The sequence below is a fragment of the Cyanistes caeruleus genome, unplaced genomic scaffold (genome assembly GCF_971803275.1).
Source record: "Cyanistes caeruleus unplaced genomic scaffold, bCyaCae1.hap1.1 HAP1_SCAFFOLD_87, whole genome shotgun sequence".
Taxonomy (NCBI): Eukaryota; Metazoa; Chordata; class Aves; order Passeriformes; family Paridae; genus Cyanistes; species Cyanistes caeruleus.
Genome location: NW_028255892.1, coordinates 461,629 through 484,575, shown reverse-complemented (window position 1 = coordinate 484,575; position 22,947 = coordinate 461,629). Strand labels below are relative to the sequence as shown.

The 22,947-nt window shown below is 48.9% G+C and overlaps 2 protein-coding genes and 1 long non-coding RNA gene across 3 annotated transcripts in view; all 3 read left to right on the top strand.

The window, feature by feature from the left end:
* LOC147646666 (uncharacterized) overlaps positions 1 to 22,947 on the top strand; it is a 713,664-nt gene that overhangs the window by 302,632 nt on the left and 388,085 nt on the right. The window lies entirely within an intron of this gene.
* Positions 1,640 to 10,056, top strand: LOC147646674 (maestro heat-like repeat-containing protein family member 7). The gene is made up of 15 exons (XM_086873114.1): positions 1,640 to 4,792; positions 5,083 to 5,147; positions 5,265 to 5,417; positions 5,772 to 5,920; positions 6,178 to 6,325; positions 6,533 to 6,720; positions 6,803 to 6,940; positions 7,228 to 7,342; positions 7,515 to 7,652; positions 7,885 to 8,061; positions 8,194 to 8,349; positions 8,500 to 8,601; positions 8,927 to 9,029; positions 9,310 to 9,370; positions 9,682 to 10,056. The coding sequence occupies exons 1-14, from the start codon at positions 4,675 to 4,677 to the stop codon at positions 9,366 to 9,368; spliced, it is 1,809 nt and encodes a 602-aa protein (XP_086729240.1). The 5' UTR covers positions 1,640 to 4,674; the 3' UTR covers positions 9,369 to 9,370; positions 9,682 to 10,056.
* Positions 12,160 to 20,018, top strand: LOC147646673 (uncharacterized). The gene is made up of 2 exons (XR_015281814.1): positions 12,160 to 12,630; positions 18,863 to 20,018. It is a non-coding gene; the product is annotated as an uncharacterized LOC147646673 (long non-coding RNA).

Genomic DNA, 22,947 nt, shown 5'->3' with positions numbered 1-22,947 from the left:
CAATTTAATTTGCCTCCAAAACCAAAATATTCAATAGAAGATGAGAAACTGGGACATTTGCTAAATGCTCAAAAGAATTCAGAAGAGTGTTATGTAACTGCACAAAGACGAATAGTGTTAACCCCATTGATAATGAGAGAAGTTCTAGAAATTAAACATAACAAATGTCATTGGGGTGCAGAGGCATTGGTAAAATTGCTAAAGCAAAAATTAATCTCAGTATGGATGCCAACAATGGCAAAATTATCTCAGTGGCTAGATACAGGAATAGCTAGGAAAGATTAGGATAGGAACAGAATCAGGATGACACTTGGCAAGAACCCTCTAGTAGAGTGAAATTTGGGTGGGCCCTAGAGTCTTTGCTTGGTCCTAGAGCAAACTATCAGAAGAGAGAAATGTTGTTCAAACTTACAGGTCAGGTAGATAAATTAGCAAGAGTGAGCTGAGAAAGATTTAAAGAACTAAATGTACAATGACAATTTATTACTCCTGAAAGAGCATGGAGTGTGTGAGTTTTTCTAAAGGGACAGATTGATCATTGCTGCGTCCACATCCCAAATGTAACTGCAGATGTAGAATATGACATCAATCAATTGCAACAAATAGAGCACGAAGCACAGGAAGAGCAAAAGGATTTGTCTACAAGTTGGTTAGGCAAAATCTTCAAAGGGTTAGGGTGGAATGTGAATTCATGGATTAAATCTATCATTGAGAATGTGATAATCTTACTAACTGTATTCTTAGCAATTTGGTTAGTTGACAACATCTTAAAGGGAGAAATACAGAAGAAAATGTCCTGGAACCAGAAAATAATAAAGGCACTGATGTGAGATCCACACCCACCATCTTCTGGTTCTCCAATTTGTGACAACATCCCGGACAACGCTTACATCAATCAAGGATTCGAAGAACATCAAGTATAAACTCAGAAACAAAGGACTGTATCAAGTGAAAACATTTACACTTATGGTGAAGTGAAAATGCTTTCAAAGGGGGGAATAATAGTAAAAGGTCTTAAAATCTTAGAAAATTTGGGGACTTAGAAAGAAACTTAGGTTTGGAAGGCCCTGGGAAAAGTAGGCCCTGGGAAATGTTAGGCCTTGTACTTGCTAAAGATCAGGTCAAACTGCACCTGTGTAGTCAGTAGATGATAAATGATACAATTGTTAGATGTGATTTGCCATAATTATTGTTTATAGAACATGAGGAACAATGTTAGGGGGCTCTGGGGGGGATCACGAGAAATCCATGCTTGGGTAAAAACAATGCATACAATAGAACAATGTAAGTTTAATAATTAATATGTAAGTTATATAACGATAGAGTATTAAAACATGTTCAGCTCAAAACAAAGATGGGTCAGATTTGGGTTTGTGTACCCCTGACACCCAGAGCTCTTCAATAAAGCACCTATTTATGATTATATATAATCATTCCGTGATTATGTGTGTTCCTGAACGCTAACAGCTCTGTTCCTCTCTTCCAGCCCTTGAAGACATGGCACATAACATCAGCCCTGCCATCAGAAGCCTGGCAATTCAAAAACTTTGTATCCTCCAGGCAGTAGAGAGAACTCAATATTCCATCTTTGGAAACCTGCAAGATCAGCTCTACATGGCATACAGGACATGGTCTCATCTCTCAGGCCTTGACTGGATGCGCTGCTGGAGCTCTGCTGAGAGATGATCTGGGAGGTTCTGTCTGCTGGGGCCACCTGAGCCAGCCAGAATTTTATTTTTCTTCAAAATTGTTCTTTCCTTATTTTTGTTTTTGTTTAGTATGTAAATATAGGATATGTTATAAATACACAGGCTCCCAGGAGCTTTCTTTTGCTGCCCAAGGTCCGCAGGATATTGGAGAAGAGAGGGAAAAGGGTCCTTGTGCTCAGCAACCTGCTGGGGTGTGCAGTGGTGAAGGGAAAATGGCCAGAAGCCCCTTGGCCTTTGGTGGTTTTGCTGAAGCCACAACCCCTGTCCCAGCCAGGAAGTGCCATCTGTGTCCTCATGCCCGTGTGGTGCTGGCTGGGTTGCTGAGGGCTCCCAGGTGCTTCTTGATCCAGCTCCTCTAGAGCTCCTGTGGGGCTGCGGCGCTGCTGCTGGTCCACGCTGGGGGAGACTCTGAGGGAACAGGGTGCTGGGAGGCCATGAAGGGATGAGGGGCTGTGGAGGCCCTGACGGGACAAGGCAGTGGGAAGGCACAAGGGGGATGTGTGAGGGAGTGGGTGGAAGGAGGCTCCAAGGGGACAGGAGGCCCCTGAAAGGCCGGACTGGTGGGAAGACCTGACGAACTGGGTGTCAGAGGCCATAAGCAGCCCCTGGGCAGCCGCCTGGTTCCTGACACCCGGCTGATCAGGCGCTTCCCCAAAATGTCTCCCAGGCCTGCAGCAGAAGCCCTCGAGGCTGGGACACCATCCCTCCAGGAGGGTGGGGACAGCCTGAGGTGTGCCCAGGCTGGGCTGGCTGGGGACATGGAGGGCAGGGGGGTGCTGCCAGGCCACAGCCACTGGGTGCCTGCGATAAGGGGCAGTGGGCAGAGGCAGGGCTGGCGGCCAGGCCGGGCCCTCGCAGCTGCCCAGGCCACGCTGCTGTGACCGAGGCCCCCCTGACACAGAGCTCGGGGCCCGCAGAGCTGCTGCCACCATGGGGAGGGTGGCGATGTCTCCTCCAGCAGGGCTGCCCAGTGGCTGCTGCCCAAGCGGCTGTGGAGCCCACAGAAACAGCAGCAGAGTGTGCACAGGAACAGCAGCACCCCGAACGTCGGCACCTGCGCACTGAGGCGTCCGCAGCAGCCGGCTGCCAAACAGGGAGGCTGTGGACACAGCTTTGGTTTGGCCTTTGGTTTGGCAAAAGGCTTCAGCATAATTGGCCACAATGGCTTTCTCTTGACTTGCCAGCCTCACAGCAACACTTGGCAGCTTCAGCTGCAGCCTGTGCCCGTGACTGACTTGGATGGCCGTGCTTGAGGGTGGGCTTGCCTTCCACACTCAGGTGTCCCAAGGCAGCGGCCTTGTTGCCATCATGACACAGAGAGAGAGAGACTCAGGACATGAGAACACAGGAATAGCCTGTTTGGCTCATTCTTGAGTTTGCTGCTCCTGCCTAAAATAATCATCAGGAGTATATGCTGATATAAAAGTATAGCCGAACACCAAGGACTTTTTCTGTAGTGTCTAGAACTAAAACCTTCTGTGACTGTTCAGAGACTCTAAAATGCAGGGTGAAAATGACAGCTTTGTATGTAAGAGTCCTAAAAATTTTGACATGTGATTTTTTCTAGTCAAGGATTTTAATTCCAATGTGGAAACTACAAAAAAATATTAAAATTTGTTTTCATTGGCAACCGCTTTGAAATGGCATCAGCACACCTACAGGTGTACTGGGGACAGTACTTGGCAATTCATGGCTTCAGATGTGGGAGATAAATATTTTGCCTGGTTTCACCTTGAAGTTGAAGTTTTCCCAGGGCTTTGATTGACTGGTCATTGCAGGTAACTTTAATAAATTCAAAAGGATGTGAAAGCACAATTTCTGGAGAATATGCACGAGGGGTAGAGGGAAAACCTCAAAAACAGTCAGCAGGCTCTGGAAAACTTAGAAAAAATTAAAATTACAAACATAATGTAAAAATAGATGGAACTCTGTGACTGTTCAAGCAGGACTCTGTCTCTGGAGGAAATGTTTGCCTTGCATCAGCTGTAACACAGACAGACACACAGCAACTGGAGCCTTGAACATCAGAGACTGGACTAATGTTTGTCCCAGAAAAAGACAGAGAAGATCCCACTGAAACAGGACAGTGCCTCTGTACAATCTAGCCATCCCAGGAAACTCAGCAGCTGATGGTGTTTTTGTGCTACTGCACATGAAACCCCTCCCATGAAAAACATCATTCCAGGAAGGAGCAACATCATCTGACAGATCGCAAGAGTGGCCAGCAATAGCTCCAGGAGCTCCTGCCAAGACCCCAAGGAAGGAGTCCAGCCCCCAATGCACGGGGCTTTGGCTTTGGCCCTCTGGCACAGAAACCCCCCAGGGGCACAAGTCTCTGGGGCAGGAGAAGGGCACCAGCACTGCCAGGGCTCGGCTGGGGTGGCAGGTCTGCCTCGGTGGGGACTCTGCCACACTTGCTGATTTCAGTGCTGCCAGGCCCCTGTGCAGATTCTGTGCAAGGCCCCGTGCCCTTCCTGCTGCGGCTGCCTCGGCAGCCCTGGGGGCTCCTTCTGCTGCCCTGAGCCTGCAGAGCAGGGCAGCGTTTGCTGATGGTTTGAGGTGTTCCTAAAGATCCTGTCAGGCTGTCTTAGACACTTTGGGCAAGGGATTCCTTCCAACCTGGGCCACTTTGGGTGGGATGGGGGTGGAACCAGGGCAAGTGGCAGGGCGTGCAAGGGCCGTTAGTGACACAGCGCAGCCTGGTAACGGTGGAATGGAACGGTGGAATGGACAAGAGCTGGTGGTGACAAGATCACACCAGAGTGCCTGGTGCATGCGACGGGACAGGAAGCGCCAGAGCGGTGCTGTGAGGAGCCCCCACACAGCCCACTCGTTAGTGCCTGACCCGGAGCTTTTCTGAGGCGTAACTCCTACAGCTCACGTTGTGAGCAGACTGTGGGTCTTGGTGAGCCGGAGCTTTCCGTTGACATCTCTTTAGAAGGTGCTCCCAAGGCCCCATTTTGTCATGGCGGGCAGATTCTTCAGGCTATTCAGAGTGTTCCGACGGAACAGAAAGACAGACCCTGGAGCTGCCCCAGCAGAACACCCAGAAGAGCCAGAGCAGTTCCAGCAAGGGCAGGATGGTGAGTGGCAGAGCTGGGCTGCGGGGCTGAAGCTGCAGCCAGCTGGGCCCTGCACCATCCCATCCCATCCCATCCCATCCCATCCCATCCCATCCCATCCCATCCCATCCCATCCCATCCCATGTGGACATGCAAGGGCAGGACAGAATTTGGGCTGGGTCTGACCCCTGGCAGTGGCCATGCTCCATCCCCTGAGCCACCCCAGGGCTGTCCCTGCCTGGGGAGTGCAGGGCTGGGCTGTGTTCTCCGGCCTCTCCCGCAGCCCCTCAGCTCTGGCTGCTCTTTGACAGATGCAGCCATGGATGGGACACAAGAGCAGGAGCCCGCCCATGGCCGCTTTCACAAAATGTTGAAGGTACCTGCAGCCATCCCCACCTGGGCTGGGCCTGCTGGCACTGCTCAGCCCAGCTCTGCACTTGCAGCACTCCTTGGAACATGCCTCTCTTCCCTGTCCTTTGTTCATTCTGCACAGAGGTTCCGCCAGTTCCTGCCAATTCGGCGTAGAAAGATCAGCCCCATGGGAACTGAGGGCACAGCTGAGCCTGACTCCGGGCTGACCGAGCTCCAGGCAGAGCCTGATGTCAGCCCAGATTCAGCTGTGCCCTCACAAGACTCTGATGCTGCGGTGAGTGATGACAGGGCAAACTCTGATGTGACACTGACTGAGGACATGGCCATTCCAAACAGCAGAGAGACTCAGGGCATCACAAATACTGACACTACGCCCCCTCCCACCATGAGTCATGCACCTAATACGGATGTTTTTGAAAGGGGGGTGTTCCTTCTGACCAGCAGGTAGCCAGCCAGGGGCCAGAACTGGAGGTCTGCCACGATCGTGTGCCCCTTCAAGCCACATCCACAGGGCCCCCTCAGCTTTTGAGGCCAGCACAGTATGGCAGGAAGGGAAGCACTTCTTGGGAGAAGCTGGGGAAGCTGCTGCCTTGGACAGCGCTCTATGTCTTCCCCATTCCTACTCTAGGTGCCAGCTATTGTACGGAGCATTCACCAGAGTCTTATGTGCTCTGTTATGGTGGATGCCAGGCTGGCCACTAACATCGTGAGGCTGGCTGAAGAACACCCCGACGATGTGGTGCTGACCCTCCTGCGCTGTGCCCCATCGTGTGACAGGTATGGGGCCCACGTGCCTTGAGAGCTCAGGGCTCACCGGCCTTTAGGGCCCATGGCCCTGCACAGCCTGTCCAATGGGCTCTGCCCAACAGGCAGAGAGGTCCAGGACCCTCAGGCCCCTCTGTTTCCTGAGGCTGCTGCCAGTGCTCCCTCCCTGCCCCTCAGGGCACTGGGGCTCTGTCACCTGGGACCCCACAGCTACACAGGGCATGGCTCTGTGACTGAGACACCCCTGACACAGAGCTCTGATCCCACAGAGCTGCTGCAGTGATGTGGCAAACCATAGCCTCGTCGGGACCAGCAATGGAGAAGGTGCTGCCAACTCTGCTCCATGTGATGGAGAACTGGCCACTTTGCAGCATCTGCACCTCTGATGAGGACAACAAGGACGTTTTTGCTCTGGCTGTGAGTTTGTGGAACTGGCCTTGACTGTCCCCTAGGTTGCTTCTCCAGCAGCTCTTCATCCTCTCCTTGCCTAAGGCACTGGGCTGAAACCTGGGCTAGGGGCAGGCTCAGGGGGCACTGGGCCCACTGTTCCCCCTCCATCTCCCCTCGGGCTCTGCCCCATGGACGCCTCAGCACTGAGCGCTGTCTTGGTGTGCTTCTTTGCAGGCAACTCTGGTGCTCAGGGTGATTATGCAAGTGCCTCAGCGCCATGAGGCGATAATGCATTATTCCGACTCTCTCTTTACGGCTCTGCTGTTGCACATTTTCACCACCACACAGCTGATGCCAGCAGAAGTTAATAACTTCTGGAGAGAATGCCAGGAGCAACACCACCTTCCCAAAAAACCCAACAGGTGCCAGTCCTCCTGTCCTTCCCATGCCCTTGTGGCTGACACCAATTCACCCAATGTGACCTGGGCTTTGCTCTGCACACAGGTTTGCAGTGCAGGCCATGAAGGCTCTGCTCTGCTTTCTGCACTATGACAATGAGTTGATGGCCATGGAGCGCAAGTGTGGCTGGGAAACGCTGCTCCGTGCTGACACCCAGCACTATGCCGTGGGTCTGTTGGCCAGGTGAGACCCCTTCTCGCCACTGCCTCTGAAATGTGTGCCCTGTGCCCAGGGTGCCCGACCACAGTCCCTGTGGTCCTGGCCAGAGGGCTTTGCCATTGAGGGATGGCTGAGCAGACTGGAGAAGTTTGAGAGGAGGGTGCCCAGAAGGAGCCCCATGGTCCCTAAACACCCACAGTCCCTCCAGGGATGCTGGGGAAAGGCCAGATCTCTATGAGTCATTCCTGGGAGAGGTTTGCCCCCCCCCCACCCCCCACCTCAGTGTCTTGGTGCCATTTCCCCCCTTCCAGGGTGATGCGCCGTGACTTGATGCCCTTGTGTTACCATGTTGCACACCAATTTATCCGGAGGCTCATCGGGGAGGAGGCACCTTGGGATCTGTCCTCCCTGGCATTCCTTGTGGAGGTGAGCCCAATGGCCAGCACTACCTCGCTGAGCTGCCTGCCAGCCCTGTCCCCTTGCATAGCCACAGCTGCCTGGGACGGTGCCCACGCCCTGTGCTGCTGCCTGGGCCCAGCCCTGTGCAGTTCCAGGCTCCTGCCAGCCGGCTCCTCTGTCACTGCCCTGTGCCTTTCAGGTCCTGGATTGCCTGAACTTGAGTGACTGTGGGTACTGTGTCCTTGAGATCACATCAAAGCACCTGCAGAGTGAGTGCAGGCAGAGGCGTCGCCTGGCGCTCAGAGGCCTCGTGGTGCTCAGCAAGGAACCCTCAATGGTGAGAACGGGGCAGCGGCTGAAGCTGTGCTGGGGAAAGCAGCCCCTTGGGCTGGCTGGGCTTCAGGAGTTGAGGCAGCTGTTCCCAGCTCTCCTGCCTCACCTGCCTGAGTGCTTTGGGACAGGCTTTTGGCCTCTGGGCCCAGCAGCAGCAGGGTGGGGTTGCAGTGCCAGGGTAGTCTTGGCGCTGCAGCCGTTCAGGGCTTCCCAGCACAGCCTTGTGTTCCACACAGGCCAGACCAATACGCAGCCTGTGTCGAAGCTTCCTGCAGCTGCTGAGTGACGCAGACGGAGAAGTGGTCAGCATGTCTCTGTCTGTATTCACAAACATGCTCAAGAGAAAACATCTTCGTTTATCAAGGACTGCTGCCCCCAAGCTTGCTGAGCCACTTGTGCTTCTCTTTGACCATGTAAGGCTCTGTGCCCCAGCCACGGGCACTGGCTACTGCCCACACAAACTTTGGTCCTGTGGATTTTCAGGCCTTTGCCCAGGTGGGCTGGAGAAGTTGGCACTGAGATCTTTTCCTCCTTCTTTCCTCCAGGACAAAAGCCACGTGCAGGTGCTCTCCATTCACCTCTTCTGCAAGGCCATGAACCTGGTAGTGGAAGAGGGAAAAAAGGCAATGGAGGGAATTGTGAAGCAGAGTTTGCTCCCACTCATTTTGCACTGCCACGATGAGAACCTGCGCGTGGCTGATGTGAGGTTTTGTGTGATGCTGGTTGATCTCTGGGAGGGGGCTCGGCTGCTTCCTGCTATGCTGCCTCCAGGCTGCAGCTTCCTCCTGGCCTTGGCACAGGGATGCAACTCCTGTGCCCTGGGCAGCAATGGCATCTCTGCATCTCTCCAGGCCTCTCGGGAAACCCTGCACTGTGCTGCCACCTTCTTGAAGAACACAGAGCTCCTGTGTGTGCTGCCAACAGAGGATCTGTCGAAGATCGCCGAATGTGTGGTAAAGGACTGCCTGGAAACCCCAGCCTCAGCCTGGAGAAGCTCCCTGTCCCCAGTGCTCAGTGTGTGGGGCTGGCAGCTGTGGCCCAGTGCTGCGCCCAGGGGCACCAGCCTGTGCCCCACACGCCGCTCCCTTCCCTGGGCCACACGGGTTCCTCTCCAGGCTCCTGTGGCCCCGAGCCGGGTGCCGATGGAGCCCCAGCCCAGCGGGGCTGCGGGCCGGGCCTCAGGGCTGGGCGGGCACGGGAGGCCGGGGCTGGCCGCAGGCAGCGCCCGGCCGAGGGGCAGAGCCCGCACCAACCCTTCCCTCCTGCCGCTCTCTGCAGCTGGCACAGGACAGGAACCGAGCAGCCGAGCACCTGAGCCGGGCACTGCCATATCTGGACAGCCCACAGGAGTCCCTGCGAGAGGCGGCCGTCAGCTTCATCGGTGAGCCACGAGCCCGGGCTGGCTCCCTGCTCTGCCGCAGCTCGGCCCCGGCCCTGGCTGCTGCCCCGGCAGCGGCACCCGGGCCCGGCGCCCTGGAGCCCCGGCTGCCCTCCGGGCTGCTGCTGCCGGCCTCTGGCAGCCAGGCCCTTGGGCTGAGTCAGGATGCGGCAAGGGCCCGGGCTGAGCCCTGCCGGGGCGGGAGGGTGTGTGGCCACAGGGCTGGCAGCACCGCTGGCAGGGAGCTGTGCCGCTGGGGCCCTGACAGGCTCTGTGTTCCCAGGGACGGTCAGGATGTTCATGAACAAGAGCGCACAAGGAAGAGCTGCAGACCCTCAGTGAGGGTGAGTGAGAGCAGCGGGCTGGCACTGGGGGCTGGCGGGGGGCAGTTGCAATGCCTGGGCAGGGAGCTGCAATCCCTGGCCCAGCTGCAGAGTGCTTCGTTCCCTGTCTGGGTGAGGGCAGTGTGGGCAGAGATCTGAGAGATTTCAGGGACATGGGTGGGAGTTGTGGCCAGCACCTTCTGGCTGATCATGTTGTCTGGTCCTCTCTTGTGGCCATTGCAAGAGCCAGGTGGAATGTCCTTGGGAGGAATGTCTCCTAGGATCCCTGCAGATGCGTGCCCTGACCGTGCCTCTCCTCCTCTCTCTTCCAGCCACTGAAGCCCCGAGGAAAGACACCACTCCATCCCACAGCAACCAGAATATCCAAGCTCAGTTTGCCAGTAAACAAGTGTCCCAAGAACAGCAGCAGGAGACACTGAAGAGGACACCACCTCCCAGTGCCACTGGAGATCCAGGCACAGCTGACAACTGGCACAGCTGAGCCTGTGGGATTCTCACGGGGCTTCAGCCCTCTCCCAGCCTGTAGATAGCTCCCTCCAGCCCTCAGACTGTGCCCGTCCCCTTTTTTCCCTCTAATCTTCCTCCCTTTTGACAGCTCCTTCCCTCCAGCCCTCAGTCCATGCCCATCCCCTTCTTTCCCTTTCCAGTTTATCCCTGTTAATAAACAGTTTGCCTTTTTCACTTAACCTGCATCTCTGTGGAGCTGAAGGGTCACAAATCCAGAGCGCTGTGACACACAGGCCCCTCCTGCCGTTCTCTCCTGCACCGTGTTTTGTGCAGAGACGCAGAGGAAGGAGCGCAGATCGGGCTGGAAAGGTCCCTGTGCTGAAGGCCCGGATCCACAGCATTGTGGAGTTCAAGGTGTTACTGAAGGCCAGTAGTGGGACAAGGAGCCTGTGTGTGTCAGGGACCAAAGTTGTGTCTAAGGCCTTGCTGTATTTGGTCCTCTGTTGTGCACGTCAACAGGATGACAAAGAACAGACTTTGAAGGAAACCTTATGGGTTAACTGCTGGGAATTTGACCTCAATGGATTGATCAATTGATGGGAAGTTAACCTGTGAAAGAGGAACAGTAACAATGAGGCTGTTATTGGCATGGTGACCTTACCTCCTGTACTGGCCAAGGGTGAGATGACATGGTAACTGGGAAAATTCCACTCCAGGGGAGAAGAAAGGAGGCTTGGTTCTGCAGTGGAGAGGCGAGAAGGACAAAATGCACGCCTTTTTGATGCAGGGCATGCCCTGAAGGTGCATGGCCTGCCTGCCCCTCCCATTGGAGCACCATGCTCCATCTGCTGCTGCTGCTCAGTGGCTTTGCACCAATCCAGGGGTTGGCAGGTTTTATTTGCAACAGCAACTAATAAAATAAGACTTGCTTTGCAATTTTGTGCACGGGCATCTTCCAGCACCCATGATGTTCTTGGCAATGAGGATGGGATGCCCAGAGCACAAAAAGCCGTGGTGTTTTGAGCACGTGTGAGTGAAAAATGGACGCATGTTTGAGTGTGGGTAAGAGAAGAGGGACAGGGTTTGGGCAGTGGAGCGTACGGTTGTGCAATATATGTTGGTATAATTTGTGTTTTAATGTACACATATAAAATCAAGTTTAAAAGTATGTTTTATGTAAAATAAAAACCACAAGCAACTTAAGATTGCAAAAGCAGCTGCTGGAAAACCAGGAATTTGCAAGAGAATGACCCAGCAATTAAGATAACACTGAGAAGAGCTGGGTCCACCCAAGCAAGATAAGCGCTCTAACGACCCGGTGATTAACGCCTGATACAGACCTGATGTGATTCTCTAGGACCTTACATCTCAGTGTCGGTTTCCCAAAAAAAACTACAGACTAAAAAAAATCTCACCACGATTCTACATCTCAAAGCCTGCTTCCTGAAAAACCACTCAAACTTCATCTTCTTCTCAGAAAACTCATCAGCAGTCCAGCAGCAGAAATATGAATATGTAACAACACAAGAAAAAGAGAGAAACTGAAACTGCATAGCCTCAAGCTGAAAAAACCTGTATAAAACACCGCTCTCCAAAAGACAAGTTGTGAACTTGGGGGAATCAGTGTGGCAGAAGCTGATTTAGAGTTCACCCAGCGCCGATCCCGGGCTCGACGCTGACAGTGATTGTGGTTGTTTCCATAATTCGATTTTACAGATTTTTCAATAAAATCCTTATTTATAAAATTTGTCTGAATTTCATTTATAACAGTTGCACCCTGAGCGCGGGCGTGTAGCTGCAGCAAGGAAGCAGTGCCGTGGGTGCGTGTGCCACGAGCAGGGCCTGCTCAGTGGGGCACACAGCTGCCCCAGGACAGTCTGTTCCGTGGGCAGCAGATCATGTGGTTGTGTTGTGAATTCATGTTGTAAATATTGGCTTTTCACAATTATTCTGATAAATATATTATATGCTTTCACTATATTCTTTTCTCTCTTAGCAAGTTATAGGCTTAGATAGGAATTCTGAATGGTAAGGATATGTCTCATCTGGAGAAGGCAAGATAACTCCAACAGGCAAGACAATGGGAGGATCAAGCTGTGGAAAACAGGCTGTTATCAGCAGCAGGAAATGGAGAGCAAACTGTTACCAAAAAGCCGGTACCAGGACGTTGGCAAGGGGGAAAGAGATGAAGCCCATCTGCTCTCTGAGGAAGTATAAGGGGCCTGGACTCTTATCAACAAGTGACCATCTGCAGCAGAAAGGAAACCAAAAACTCCGAAATAATGCTGACTAGCTAGACCAGCAAAAATTATGCTGACCAACAGAAAATAAAATTGAAAAAATATGATCCAAGAAGGTGGAACCAGGGAGGGGACATGCTTGAATATGCATTAACCTCTCGCAGCAAGGATGGGATAAAAAGGACACTCCTGAGATACCAGGTGTGCTCTTGGCAGCGCGCCAAGGCACCCGGCCGTATCTCTTTGCTTTACTTTATGTCTCTTATTGTCTTTATTAAACATTTTTAAAATTTTACAGGAGTGAACTTCGTTTTTCACAGAAATTGGGGGCTCGTCTCGGATTAAGCACCTCGCCCCGGGGAAACCAGGAGATTCCAGGCGGGGGAAGGCGCCTCCCTGCCAGTTTTGGTAATCCGCTTTGGCTCTTCTGGTGTCATCGGTGGTAGCAGGACAACACCCGGAGGACAAGAGAGAGACAAGTAAAGCAAAGAAAAATAAAAACAAACAAAAAAATAAAGGTAATAAAGCGCTCCTTCAAAACCCCATAATCTTTCAGGACCTGAACAGGAATTGGTAAGTACTGATCAGGGGGGGTGGAAACGGGGGGATGAATGTGTGTGAATGAGACGCAAGCTGGTTACCCCAGACCTGCGGAGCGAGAGCGGAGTCCATAGTACCGCGGTTCCTATCTTTCGCGAGAAAATAGGCCGGGAATTGGACGAAGCGAAAGAAAAAGGAGTGAGAGAATCCCCCCGGGGTTTCTGAGACTGGGGTCTCAGGGAGGGATTGAGCCCCTGGAAAGGAAGGAGTCGGGAGTTCTCCTAAGTCCAGTGTACTAGGAGACGGGACAAAAAGGGGATAAAAAATAATAAATCCCCAGGAATATTGCCAGGTTGAGGGTGCAAACCACGGGAAGTGTGGGATACAGTACCCAAGAAAATCTGGGGGGGTTGGCCAACAACATTGAAGGTACCTTATTATTGTATTGTCTTGGTGTGAGTGAAAAATGAGTGAGAAAAACCTATTAAAGAAATGAGAATGCATGTGTGAATGAGAGATCGTGTATAACTGTATCTTGAAGGAGGGGGAAGGTGGACTGTAACAAGAGCATTGAAAGAAGGATTTGGGGTTTGTTGCTTTTGTTGGTGGTGCTGTGAAGGGTAATTAGTGTTTTAAAGAAGTGAACTTGTGGTTTGTTTTTTTTTTTTAAGGGAGTTAAAATAGGTATTTTAAAGAAGTGAACTGGTGTTTTAAAGGAGTGAAATTGGTATTCTAAAATAGTACAATTGGTGTTCTAAATAGTGGTGCTTAAAGGAGTAGGTTGAAACAGAGAACACTTGGAAAAATGGGACAGAGAACCAGTAAGTTGGCCTTAAGAGAAAAAAGAATTAATAAAATACCAGAGGATATACCTCAAGATAGTCCCCTCGGGACCAAGCTAGCAAATTGGGATTCAGATCCTGATACAAAGGGGAAAGACAAAGTAAAAATGATCCAATTTTGCATGAAGGAGTGGGTAAAAAAGGAAATTAGACCTGATCATGTTTACTGGCCAAAATACGGGTCCTCTGAGGCTTGGATCTGCCAGGCTCTAAATATATTTGTGAATTCAAAAGAGCCATTTAATCCAGAAGAAAGAGAATATGCCTCTTGCTGGCTAGGAAACACAGAACCTCTGGGAGCCAGAGTTTTTAAAGTATCTAAAACTCCAGAGGTTGAGCAAACAGAAAATAAAAAAAAATGGGACCCCCTGGATGCTTTACCTCCACCACTGGCACAGGGAGCCCCCCCCCCGCTGCAGCCAGCCGCAGGGTTCCCCAGCCTCCGGGAATTCCTCCGCCTCCAATGGCGCTGGGAATCCTCCCACCCCCGCTGATGCTGGGAATTCCACCCGTCCCGGGAACTCCTGCTCCCCCCTTCGAACAGGGGAGTGCGCTGGGTGTCCCGACTCTGGCTTCTGCTCCACCCGCCCTGGCGGCCCCGGCTTCATTGCCGAGCTTCAGCATCCCTGCCCTGGCAGCCCCGGCTTCATTGCCAGGCTCCAGCATCCCTGCCCTGGCAGCCCCGGCTTCATTGCCAGGCTCCAGCATCCCTGTCCTGGCGGCCCCGGCTTCATTGCCGAGCTTCAGCATCCCTGCCCTGGCAGCCCCGGCTTCACTGCCGGACACCAGCACTCCGGCTGCAGCAGCCCCGGCTTCACTGCCGGACACCAGCAGCTCGGCACAGGCGGCCCTGGCTTCACTGCCAGGCCCTGCCCTCACTCCTTCTGCACTAGGGATTCCAGCTTCCCTGCCGGGCTCTGTTTCTGCCTCTTTTCCTTTGGAGGGTTCAGTGCCTGCCGCCCAGATAACATCTCTTCTTAATGAAGGGGCACCATATCAGAACACAAGACGAGCAATTAAAGCTCAAAAGCAGCCTGATAATCTCTATGTTACCAACACTAATACAAAACAAGGGAAGGGGGGTGTAAAAACAGATAGACAGGGAGAGTGGAACCAAGAAATCAATTTATTCCCATTACGAGAAGTACCTATGGGGGGAGTCCAGGGGGGAACGGGATTTGTGAATGCTCCTTTGACTTCTACAGAAGTTAGGAATTTCAAAAAGGAGATTAAAGGGCTATTAGAAGACCCTATAGGTACAGCTGAACAATTAGATCAATTCCTAGGGCCCAATATTTTCACTTGGGAAGAAATGCAATCAATAATGAAAATAATGTTTTCCCAAGAGGAAAGAGATATGATTAGAACTGCTGGGATAAAAATATGGGAAAGAGAAAACCAACAAGGCCCACCAGGAGAACAGAAATTGCCAACTGCACCTCCTGATTGGAACCAGAATGATGAAGTTGGGAGGGGAAGTATGAATGATTATCGTAATTTGATAATCAAAGGGATAAAGGAGGGAGCGCCCCGAGGGCAAAATGTTAGAAAAGCCTTTGAGGGACAACAGGGAAAAGAGGAAACCCCAACTGAATGGCTGGAAAGGCTCCGAAAAAATATGAAACAATACTCTGGAATAGACCCTGAGTCCCTAGCAGGACAAGCCCTGCTAAGGGTTAATTTTGTCACCCGGGCATGGCCAGATATTAGGAAAAAACTAGAAAAATTGGAGGACTGGCATGACAAACCCTTAAATGATTTATTAAGAGAAGCTCAAAGGGTTTATGTACGGAGAGATGAAGAAAAAGCTAAAGTGGAAGCAAAAATCATGATAGCCACTATGAGGGAAAACACCTTCCAGAAAAATCTGAATCAAAAACCCTCAGGAATTCCTCCTAAACACTCAGGGGCTAGAAGTGGGGAAAAGGGAAGAAATAAAAATCCAGCACAATCAAAATTCCCGGGGCAACCCAGGAATACCTGTTTTTATTGCAAAAAGGAAGGGCATTTTAAACGAGAGTGCCCTCACTTAAGGAGGGATCTAAAGATATTTCAAGAGACACCTCCAGAGGAAGAATAGGGAAGTCAGGGGCTCTATTATTTTTGGGGGGACAAATACCATCTGGAGCCTTTGATAACTTTAAAAGTGGGCCCCCAAGAGGAGAAATTAGAATTTATAGTTGATACTGGGGCAGAAAGGACTTGTGTTGTTAATATTCCAAAGGGATGTGATATAAGTAATGATACTGTAAAAGTAACAGGGGCAAAAGGGGAAGGGTTTAAAGTTCCTGTCATTAAAAATGTGGTCATAGAAGGAGAAACAAAAATAGGAATAGGAGATGTTTTACTAGTTCCTGGGGCTGGCAGCAACTTATTGGGAAGGGATTTACAGATACAATTAGGAATTGGGGTTATCCCAGAAGAAGGGAAAATGACAGCCAAAGTGTTAAAACTTGGCCAGGAAGATGAAGAACAAATTAACAAAGAGGTTTGGGCTGGAAAAGGAAATAGGGGTGGATTGAATATTGACCCCATAAGGGTCACTATTGAAAGGGAAGAATGTCCCATACGTGTACGTCAGTATCCTATTTCTTTGGAGGGGAGAGAAGGCTTAAAGCCAGTCATAGAAGAATTGATAAAGGATGGGACATTGGAACCTTGCAAATCTCCTCATAACACCCCCATACTCCCAGTAAAGAAACCTGATGGAAATTACAGATTAGTGCAGGATTTAAGGGAGGTTAATAAAAGAACACGAGCCCGTTACCCTGTGGTTCCTAATCCTTATACTCTTTTAAGTAAAGTCCCACCTCAACATCAGTGGTTCAGTGTGGTGGATCTTAAAGATGCTTTCTGGGCCTGCCCACTGGCAGAAGAAAGCCGAGATATTTTTGCCTTTGAATGGGAAGATCCAAATACTGGGAGAAAGCAACAATTAAGATGGACAAAATTACCACAAGGATTCACAGAGTCCCCAAATCTATTCGGGCAAGCCTTAGAAGAGATACTACAAACTTTCCCCACTCCTGTAGGAATACAAATCATCCAATATGTGGATGATCTCCTAATATCAGGAGAAATAGAAGCTGAAGTTAGAGAAGCTACTATAAAACTTCTGAATTTTCTTGGGGAAAAGGGACTCAGAGTATCAAAAGGAAAGTTACAGTTTGTGGAATCAGAGGTAAAATATCTTGGTCACCTGATAAGCAAAGGTAGCAGGAAATTAAATCCTGAAAGAATTGCAGGGATCCTATCCCTTCCTCCTCCCTCTTCAAAGAAAGAGGTTAGGAAACTGCTAGGACTACTAGGATACTGTAGATTGTGGATTGAAGGATACACACAAGCAGTAAAATTTTTGTATGAGAAATTGACAGGAGGGGACAATATAATATGGACTAAAGATGATGATGATAAATTAGAACAATTGAAATTGAAACTAGCCTCAGTACCGGCCCTAAGCCTACCCTCCTTAGAAAAACCCTTTCATTTATATGTTAATGTGGAAAACGGAGTAGCTCATGGGGTTTTAGTTCAAGAATGGGGTGGGGTGAAGAAACCAATAGCCTTTCTATCCAAATTATTGGATCCAGTGAGCCATGGCTGGCCAGTATGTATTCAGGCAATAGCAGCTACTGCTATGTTGGTGGAAGAAAGCCGTAAGCTCACCTTTGGAAGTAAATTAATTGTATGCACTCCTCATGCTGTTCGAAATGTGCTAAATCAAAAAGCTGAGAAATGGTTAACAGACTCCAGGATGTTAAAATATGAAGCAATCTTAATTGACAATAATGATTTGACAATAGAAACAAGCAGGAGTCTCAATCCGGCCCAATTCCTGTATGGGGAACCAAAAGATGATTTGGTACATAATTGTCTGGAAATTATACAATGCCAAACTAAAGTTCGGGAAGATTTAGCAGAACAAGCCCTTTTGGAGGGAAAAAAAATATATGTTGATGGTTCATCCAGATGCTTGCAAGGAAAAAGAATGTCGGGATATGCTGTAGTTGATGGGGAAAATATGCAGACCATCGAAAAAGGAAGTCTACCCTCAAACTGGTCTGCTCAATCTTGTGAATTATATGCTTTAAAAAGAGCACTGGAGCATTTAGCACATAAAAAGGGGACAATCTATACTGATTCAAAGTATGCCTTTGGAGTAATTCATACCTTTGGGAAAATTTGGGAAGAAAGGGGGTTACTAAACTCAAAAGGGAAAGGACTAGTACATGAGGGACTTATTTTAGAAGTTTTAGAAGCGTTAAAACTGCCTGAGGAGATAGCTGTAGTACATATCAAAGGACACCAAAAGGGAATGACACCTGAAATAAGAGGGAATAACTTGGCGGATCAGGAGGCTAAAGAGGCGGCAGAAAATGGGGACAAACGAGTAATGTTAATTTTAACCCCAGACAGGGAAGAATTGGAAATCCCTAAATTTAATGAGAAAGAAGAAAAAGAATTACTCAAGATAGGGGGAGAACGGGATCGGTCTGGAAAGTGGAAACTCCCTGATGGGAGACAGTTACTTAATAAACCACTCACCAGGAAAATATTAGAAGATATGCATCAGAAAACTCATTGGGGTACTCAGGCTTTGTGTGATCACTTTCTAAGGGATTTTGGATGTATTGGAATTTTTGGGGTAGCAAAACAAATAACTGAAAACTGCATAACTTGCCAAAAGGTAAATAGAAAAATAATGAGAAAAACACCATTGGGTGGCCGTGAATTAGCCTTACGGCCATTCCAAAGTATTCAAGTGGATTTTACTGAACTTCCCCAAGTCCAAAAATGGAAGTTCCTATTGGTAATAGTAGACCACTTAACTCACTGGGTGGAAGCTATTCCCGCTGCCAGGGCCACAGCTAATGTGGTGTGTAAAACTCTTTTGGAACAGATTATTCCCAGGTATGGAATGATTAATAAAATAGACTCAGATAGAGGAACACATTTTACATCTAAAGTCTTACAGCAAATAACCCAAACCTTGGGAATAAAATGGGAATTGCATACCCCCTGGCACCCACAAAGTTCAGGCCGGGTGGAAAGAATGAATCAAACTTTAAAGAAGACCTTAACAAAATTAATGATTGAAACCCAGATGTCCTGGGTAAAATGTTTACCCCTGGCTCTATTGAGGGTTCGAACACAACCCAGGTCAGACCTGGGAGTGTCACCCTATGAAATGATGTTTGGACTACCCTTCCTTACCACCCGACATGAAACCGCCACTTATGAAGTAGGAGAAGTAAGTGTCAGAAAATATGTCACCACAATTGCTAAAACACTTGAAAACTTAAGGCTAAAAGGAATGATCCCTCAAACCACCCCTTTGGAGTTCAAAATTCATAATATTCATCCAGGAGAATGGGTACTGGTAAAGACATGGAAGGAACAATCTTTAACTCCTCAATGGGAAGGTCCTTTTCAGGTACTGCTGACAACGGAGGCTGCAATCCGGACCAGGGAACGAGGGTGGATCCACGCCAGTAGAATCAAGGGACCTGTGAAGAAACCTGAGGAATGGACTATAACTTCTGAACCGGGTGATACCAAACTGACTCTAAAGCGGGGGCTGGGCGGTAATGAACTGGGACAATCCACAGGATCTAAGGGATGAGCAAAGAATCACACCTAATTGGGAAGTGAAACCAAGCCTGTATCAGTGGTTTCAAGTCCTGCCTGGACAAGTTCTGAGACACCTTCGATATCCACCTTGGGGAGGAATACTCCCACTCCAAACAGGAGGATCGGGGCTGTTTCGGTCGGGAAATCCTCATATTTTTGCTTTGGCCTGTGATCTGTATAAAGAAGGGGGAGAATTACAACTTCCATCAGTGCCACACCATATACCTTGTCTAAATCATCCCAATACGGGACATGCTAGCTGGGTTAAATATAAGTGTTTAATTTGTGGGAAAAATTGGTATTGCAGCTCACACAATCGGCGTTCTTGTTGTAGGGAGTGTTGAGCACAAAATCGATCCTCTGTCCAAACGGAGTTGCAGGCAACTGAAATAATAACTCTGCTCTGTGGATGGGAATTACTGGTGCCTGTTGAGTGGGAAATACCTGAGGAACAGTGGAATACTACTGTTAAAAGGTGTCAAAAGAGATTTGCTTGGAAATTACAAAAGAGGAAGTGACAAGGAAATAGGGGGCAAGACCAGATTGGCCTCTATAACTCGCCACCAAGAAGAATATAAAACACCTGCTGTGAGCTGCAACCTCATAGGCAGGATGGGTGGGGGTGTAAGCCATACTGGACCCCTATTATTCCTTCTTCTGTCACTTATCCTTCTCCCTTTTGGGACACCAGCAAAGCCATGTTACAAATGCTATCGAAAGCTGTACATGGAAAGACGCCGGGGTTTCTTTCTTATTACCCACACCAATATCAATAGTCACTGCTATAACCCATCCAAGTTAAGTACCTGTATACATAAAGAAGAAAAATATTGGATCACAGAAAACTTAGGAGTCAGTGGTACTAGATTGGGAAGCACTTGCCCAAAAGGGGAAAAATGGATTTGTTTCACGGGGGCGGTCAAGGGAAAGACCCAAGATTTGAGAAAAGAACAAGTGATAAGAAAAAACATAAAACCAACACAGCAACCTAAACCTAACTTAACCTCACGTCAGGACTTGTATGCAAGGCTCAAACAGCAATTAAAAGGAGAAATAGATATCTCAAGACTAGGAAAAAACCTGTTTGTGGATTTAGGGGAAAGGATAAGTAAAGAACTTAACATAACGAACTGTTGGGTCTGTGGAGGAGCTTTAATGACGGAGGAATGGCCATGGAAAGGTAGTAGCATAGGCCCGGTGGAACTCCTTAAGTGGAACCGGACCAATATAAGAGGGGGGACTCGACCAGAAGGATGGATTCTAAGTTCAACAGTGATAGGGGAGGAATGTTTGTGGCGAACTGGTAAGGAATTTATTAAAGAAATAGGGAAAACTCCCTGTAAAAGGTATAAGGTTAGCAATGGAACTTCTACATGGTGGATCCCAGAGGAACCAACTCTGTATTGGACTCAAGGAAAAGTAAAAGAAAAGAATTGTGTTTATGATAATCGAACCACACTCTTCAGATGTAATGGTAAAGGGAAAAATCCTTACTCTGGAATCCCAGAAATATCTAAATTTTGGGAAAATATAAATCAACAGAAAAATGACTATTGGAAGGCACCGGATGGCTTATTTTGGATATGTGGGAAAAGGGCATACCCAAAGCTCCCTTCACAATGGAAAGGGAGTTGTACTCTGGGAATCATTCAACCAGGATTCTTCCTTTTGCCAGGACCAGATGGAGATCAATTGGGAGTGCCGGTTTATGAGGACCTAAAAAGAAATAAAAGGGAATTGTTTGGAGGACCTCAAAAATGGGGAGATGAGGAATGGCCCCCTGAACGCATACTAGAAACATATGGACCAGCTACTTGGGCACAAGATGGAAGCTGGGGATATCGAACCCCAATTTACATGCTAAATCGCATTATAAGACTCCAAGCTGTGGTAGAAATCATAACCAATGAAACAGCTGGGGCTATGGAATTAATAGTCAGTCAGCAACGCCAAGCCAGAGCTGCAATATATCAGAATAGACTGGCTTTGGACTATCTATTGGCTGAAGAAGGGGGTGTTTGCGGGAAATTTAATACATCAGATTGTTGTTTGCAAATTGATGACAATGGAAATGCCGTTCTAGATATCGCCAAGAACATTAGAAAAATAGCCCATGTGCCAGTCCAAAAATGGGAGTCAATGATGACCACTAATTGGTGGGATAACCTGCTGGGGACAGAATGGTGGAAGAAGCTAGGTTTCTTCCTCCTATGCGCTACAGCTGGTTTAATATTCCTTCCTTGTCTAATCCCCTGTTTCATCCAACTAATTACCAAAGTGGTGCAGGGCATGCAAATAGTAGCAATGCCTACAGAACCAAAATTGGCCACATCTGGAACGGCACAAAAAATCATGGTATTAAGAAAACAAAATAATGTGAAAGATCCATTGGAAGAAGCTAAACTGATTTGTGAGAAAAATGAACGAGTGCTAGAAGCTAGAAAACAAGAATTATTGCTCAAGCCAAATGATTTATAAAAAAAATAAAAGGAGAGCTTGTTGTGAATTCATGTTGTAAATATTGGCTTTTCACAATTATTCTGATAAATATATTATATGCTTTCACTATATTCTTTTCTCTCTTAGCAAGTTATAGGCTTAGATAGGAATTCTGAATGGTAAGGATATGTCTCATCTGGAGAAGGCAAGATAACTCCAACAGGCAAGACAATGGGAGGATCAAGCTGTGGAAAACAGGCTGTTATCAGCAGCAGGAAATGGAGAGCAAACTGTGACCAAAAAGCCGGTACCAGGACGTTAGCAAGGGGGAAAGATATGAAGCCCATCTGCTCTCTGAGGAAGTATAAGGGGCCTGGACTCTTATCAACAAGTGACCATCTGCAGCAGAAAAGAAACCAAAAACTCCGAAATAATGCTGACCAGCTAGACCAGCAAAAATTATGCTGACCAACAGAAAATAAAATTGAAAAAATATGATCCAAGAAGGTGGAACCAGGGAGGGGACATGCTTGAATATGCATTAACCTCTCGCAGCAAGGATGGGATAAAAAGGACACTCCTGAGATACCAGGTGTGCTCTTGGCAGCGCGCCAAGGCACCCGGCCGTATCTCTTTGCTTTACTTTATGTCTCTTATTGTCTTTATTAAACATTTTTAAAATTTTACAGGAGTGAACTTCGTTTTTCACACGTTGGTTTAATGTTCATTGGTTTGAAGGTGTGGAGTTGTTAGGATTTGGTTTCCTGTTGCAGCCGGATTTCTGTGCCTGTGATGTGAATTAGGTGGGCACTCCTGGATTTCCTGCTCAGCCTTTTCCAGACCAGATGTCTCCAGCTGTGCCTGGGGCAGGGTCTGGGGTAGATGTTGGTTGATGTTTGTTGCTGGCTGTTGATGTTTTGTTGATGGTCATTATCTTGGGGGGAATCTTTTGGGCTATTCCCAATCTGTTGAGATGTTAATTTCATCTCTGCTGAGTGGTGGAAAAGAAACATTAAAATTCCTTTCCCCAAGGCAAATGCAAACCAAGTCCCTTCAGAGAAATAAGATTTGAAGCCATTTTCAAGTTGGTCTATTTTGCCAGCAGCTAATCCCAGGCAGGGCAGAGTGTGAGTGTAATTGAGAGGCAGAGTGGAATTGTCCCGGTGCCTTCCCCAGCAGCTGTGGCGAGGGCAGGCACAGAAAGGCCTGAAGCTGCAAGAGTGAGAGCAAGGATTGTCCCGCAGTGGCTGGAGATGGCAAAGGAGGGTGGCCAGGCCGAGGATTTGAGCAGAGGATCTGTGGGCAGGCGCAGGGGCTTCCCCCGCTGGGGAGCCCTGGCTGCTGCTGCGTTGCCTTCAGTGCAGGCTCAGGGGTGGCCTGTTTAATATTCCCTTCCAGTTCAGATTTCTGAGTCTGGAAGAGCCATGGCTGGGGCATC

What these genes read in the sequence shown, in the direction of transcription:
- LOC147646674 (XM_086873114.1), top strand. Translation starts at nt 4,675, where the DNA reads ATGGCGGGCAGATTCTTCAGGCTATTCAGAGTGTTCCGACGGAACAGA. An exon ending in CTTCCCAAAAAACCCAACAG is followed by an intron (nt 6,721 to 6,802) that starts GTGCCAGTCCTC and finishes CTCTGCACACAG; the next exon opens with GTTTGCAGTGCAGGCCATGA. An exon ending in TTGTGCTTCTCTTTGACCAT is followed by an intron (nt 8,062 to 8,193) that starts GTAAGGCTCTGT and finishes TCTTTCCTCCAG; the next exon opens with GACAAAAGCCACGTGCAGGT.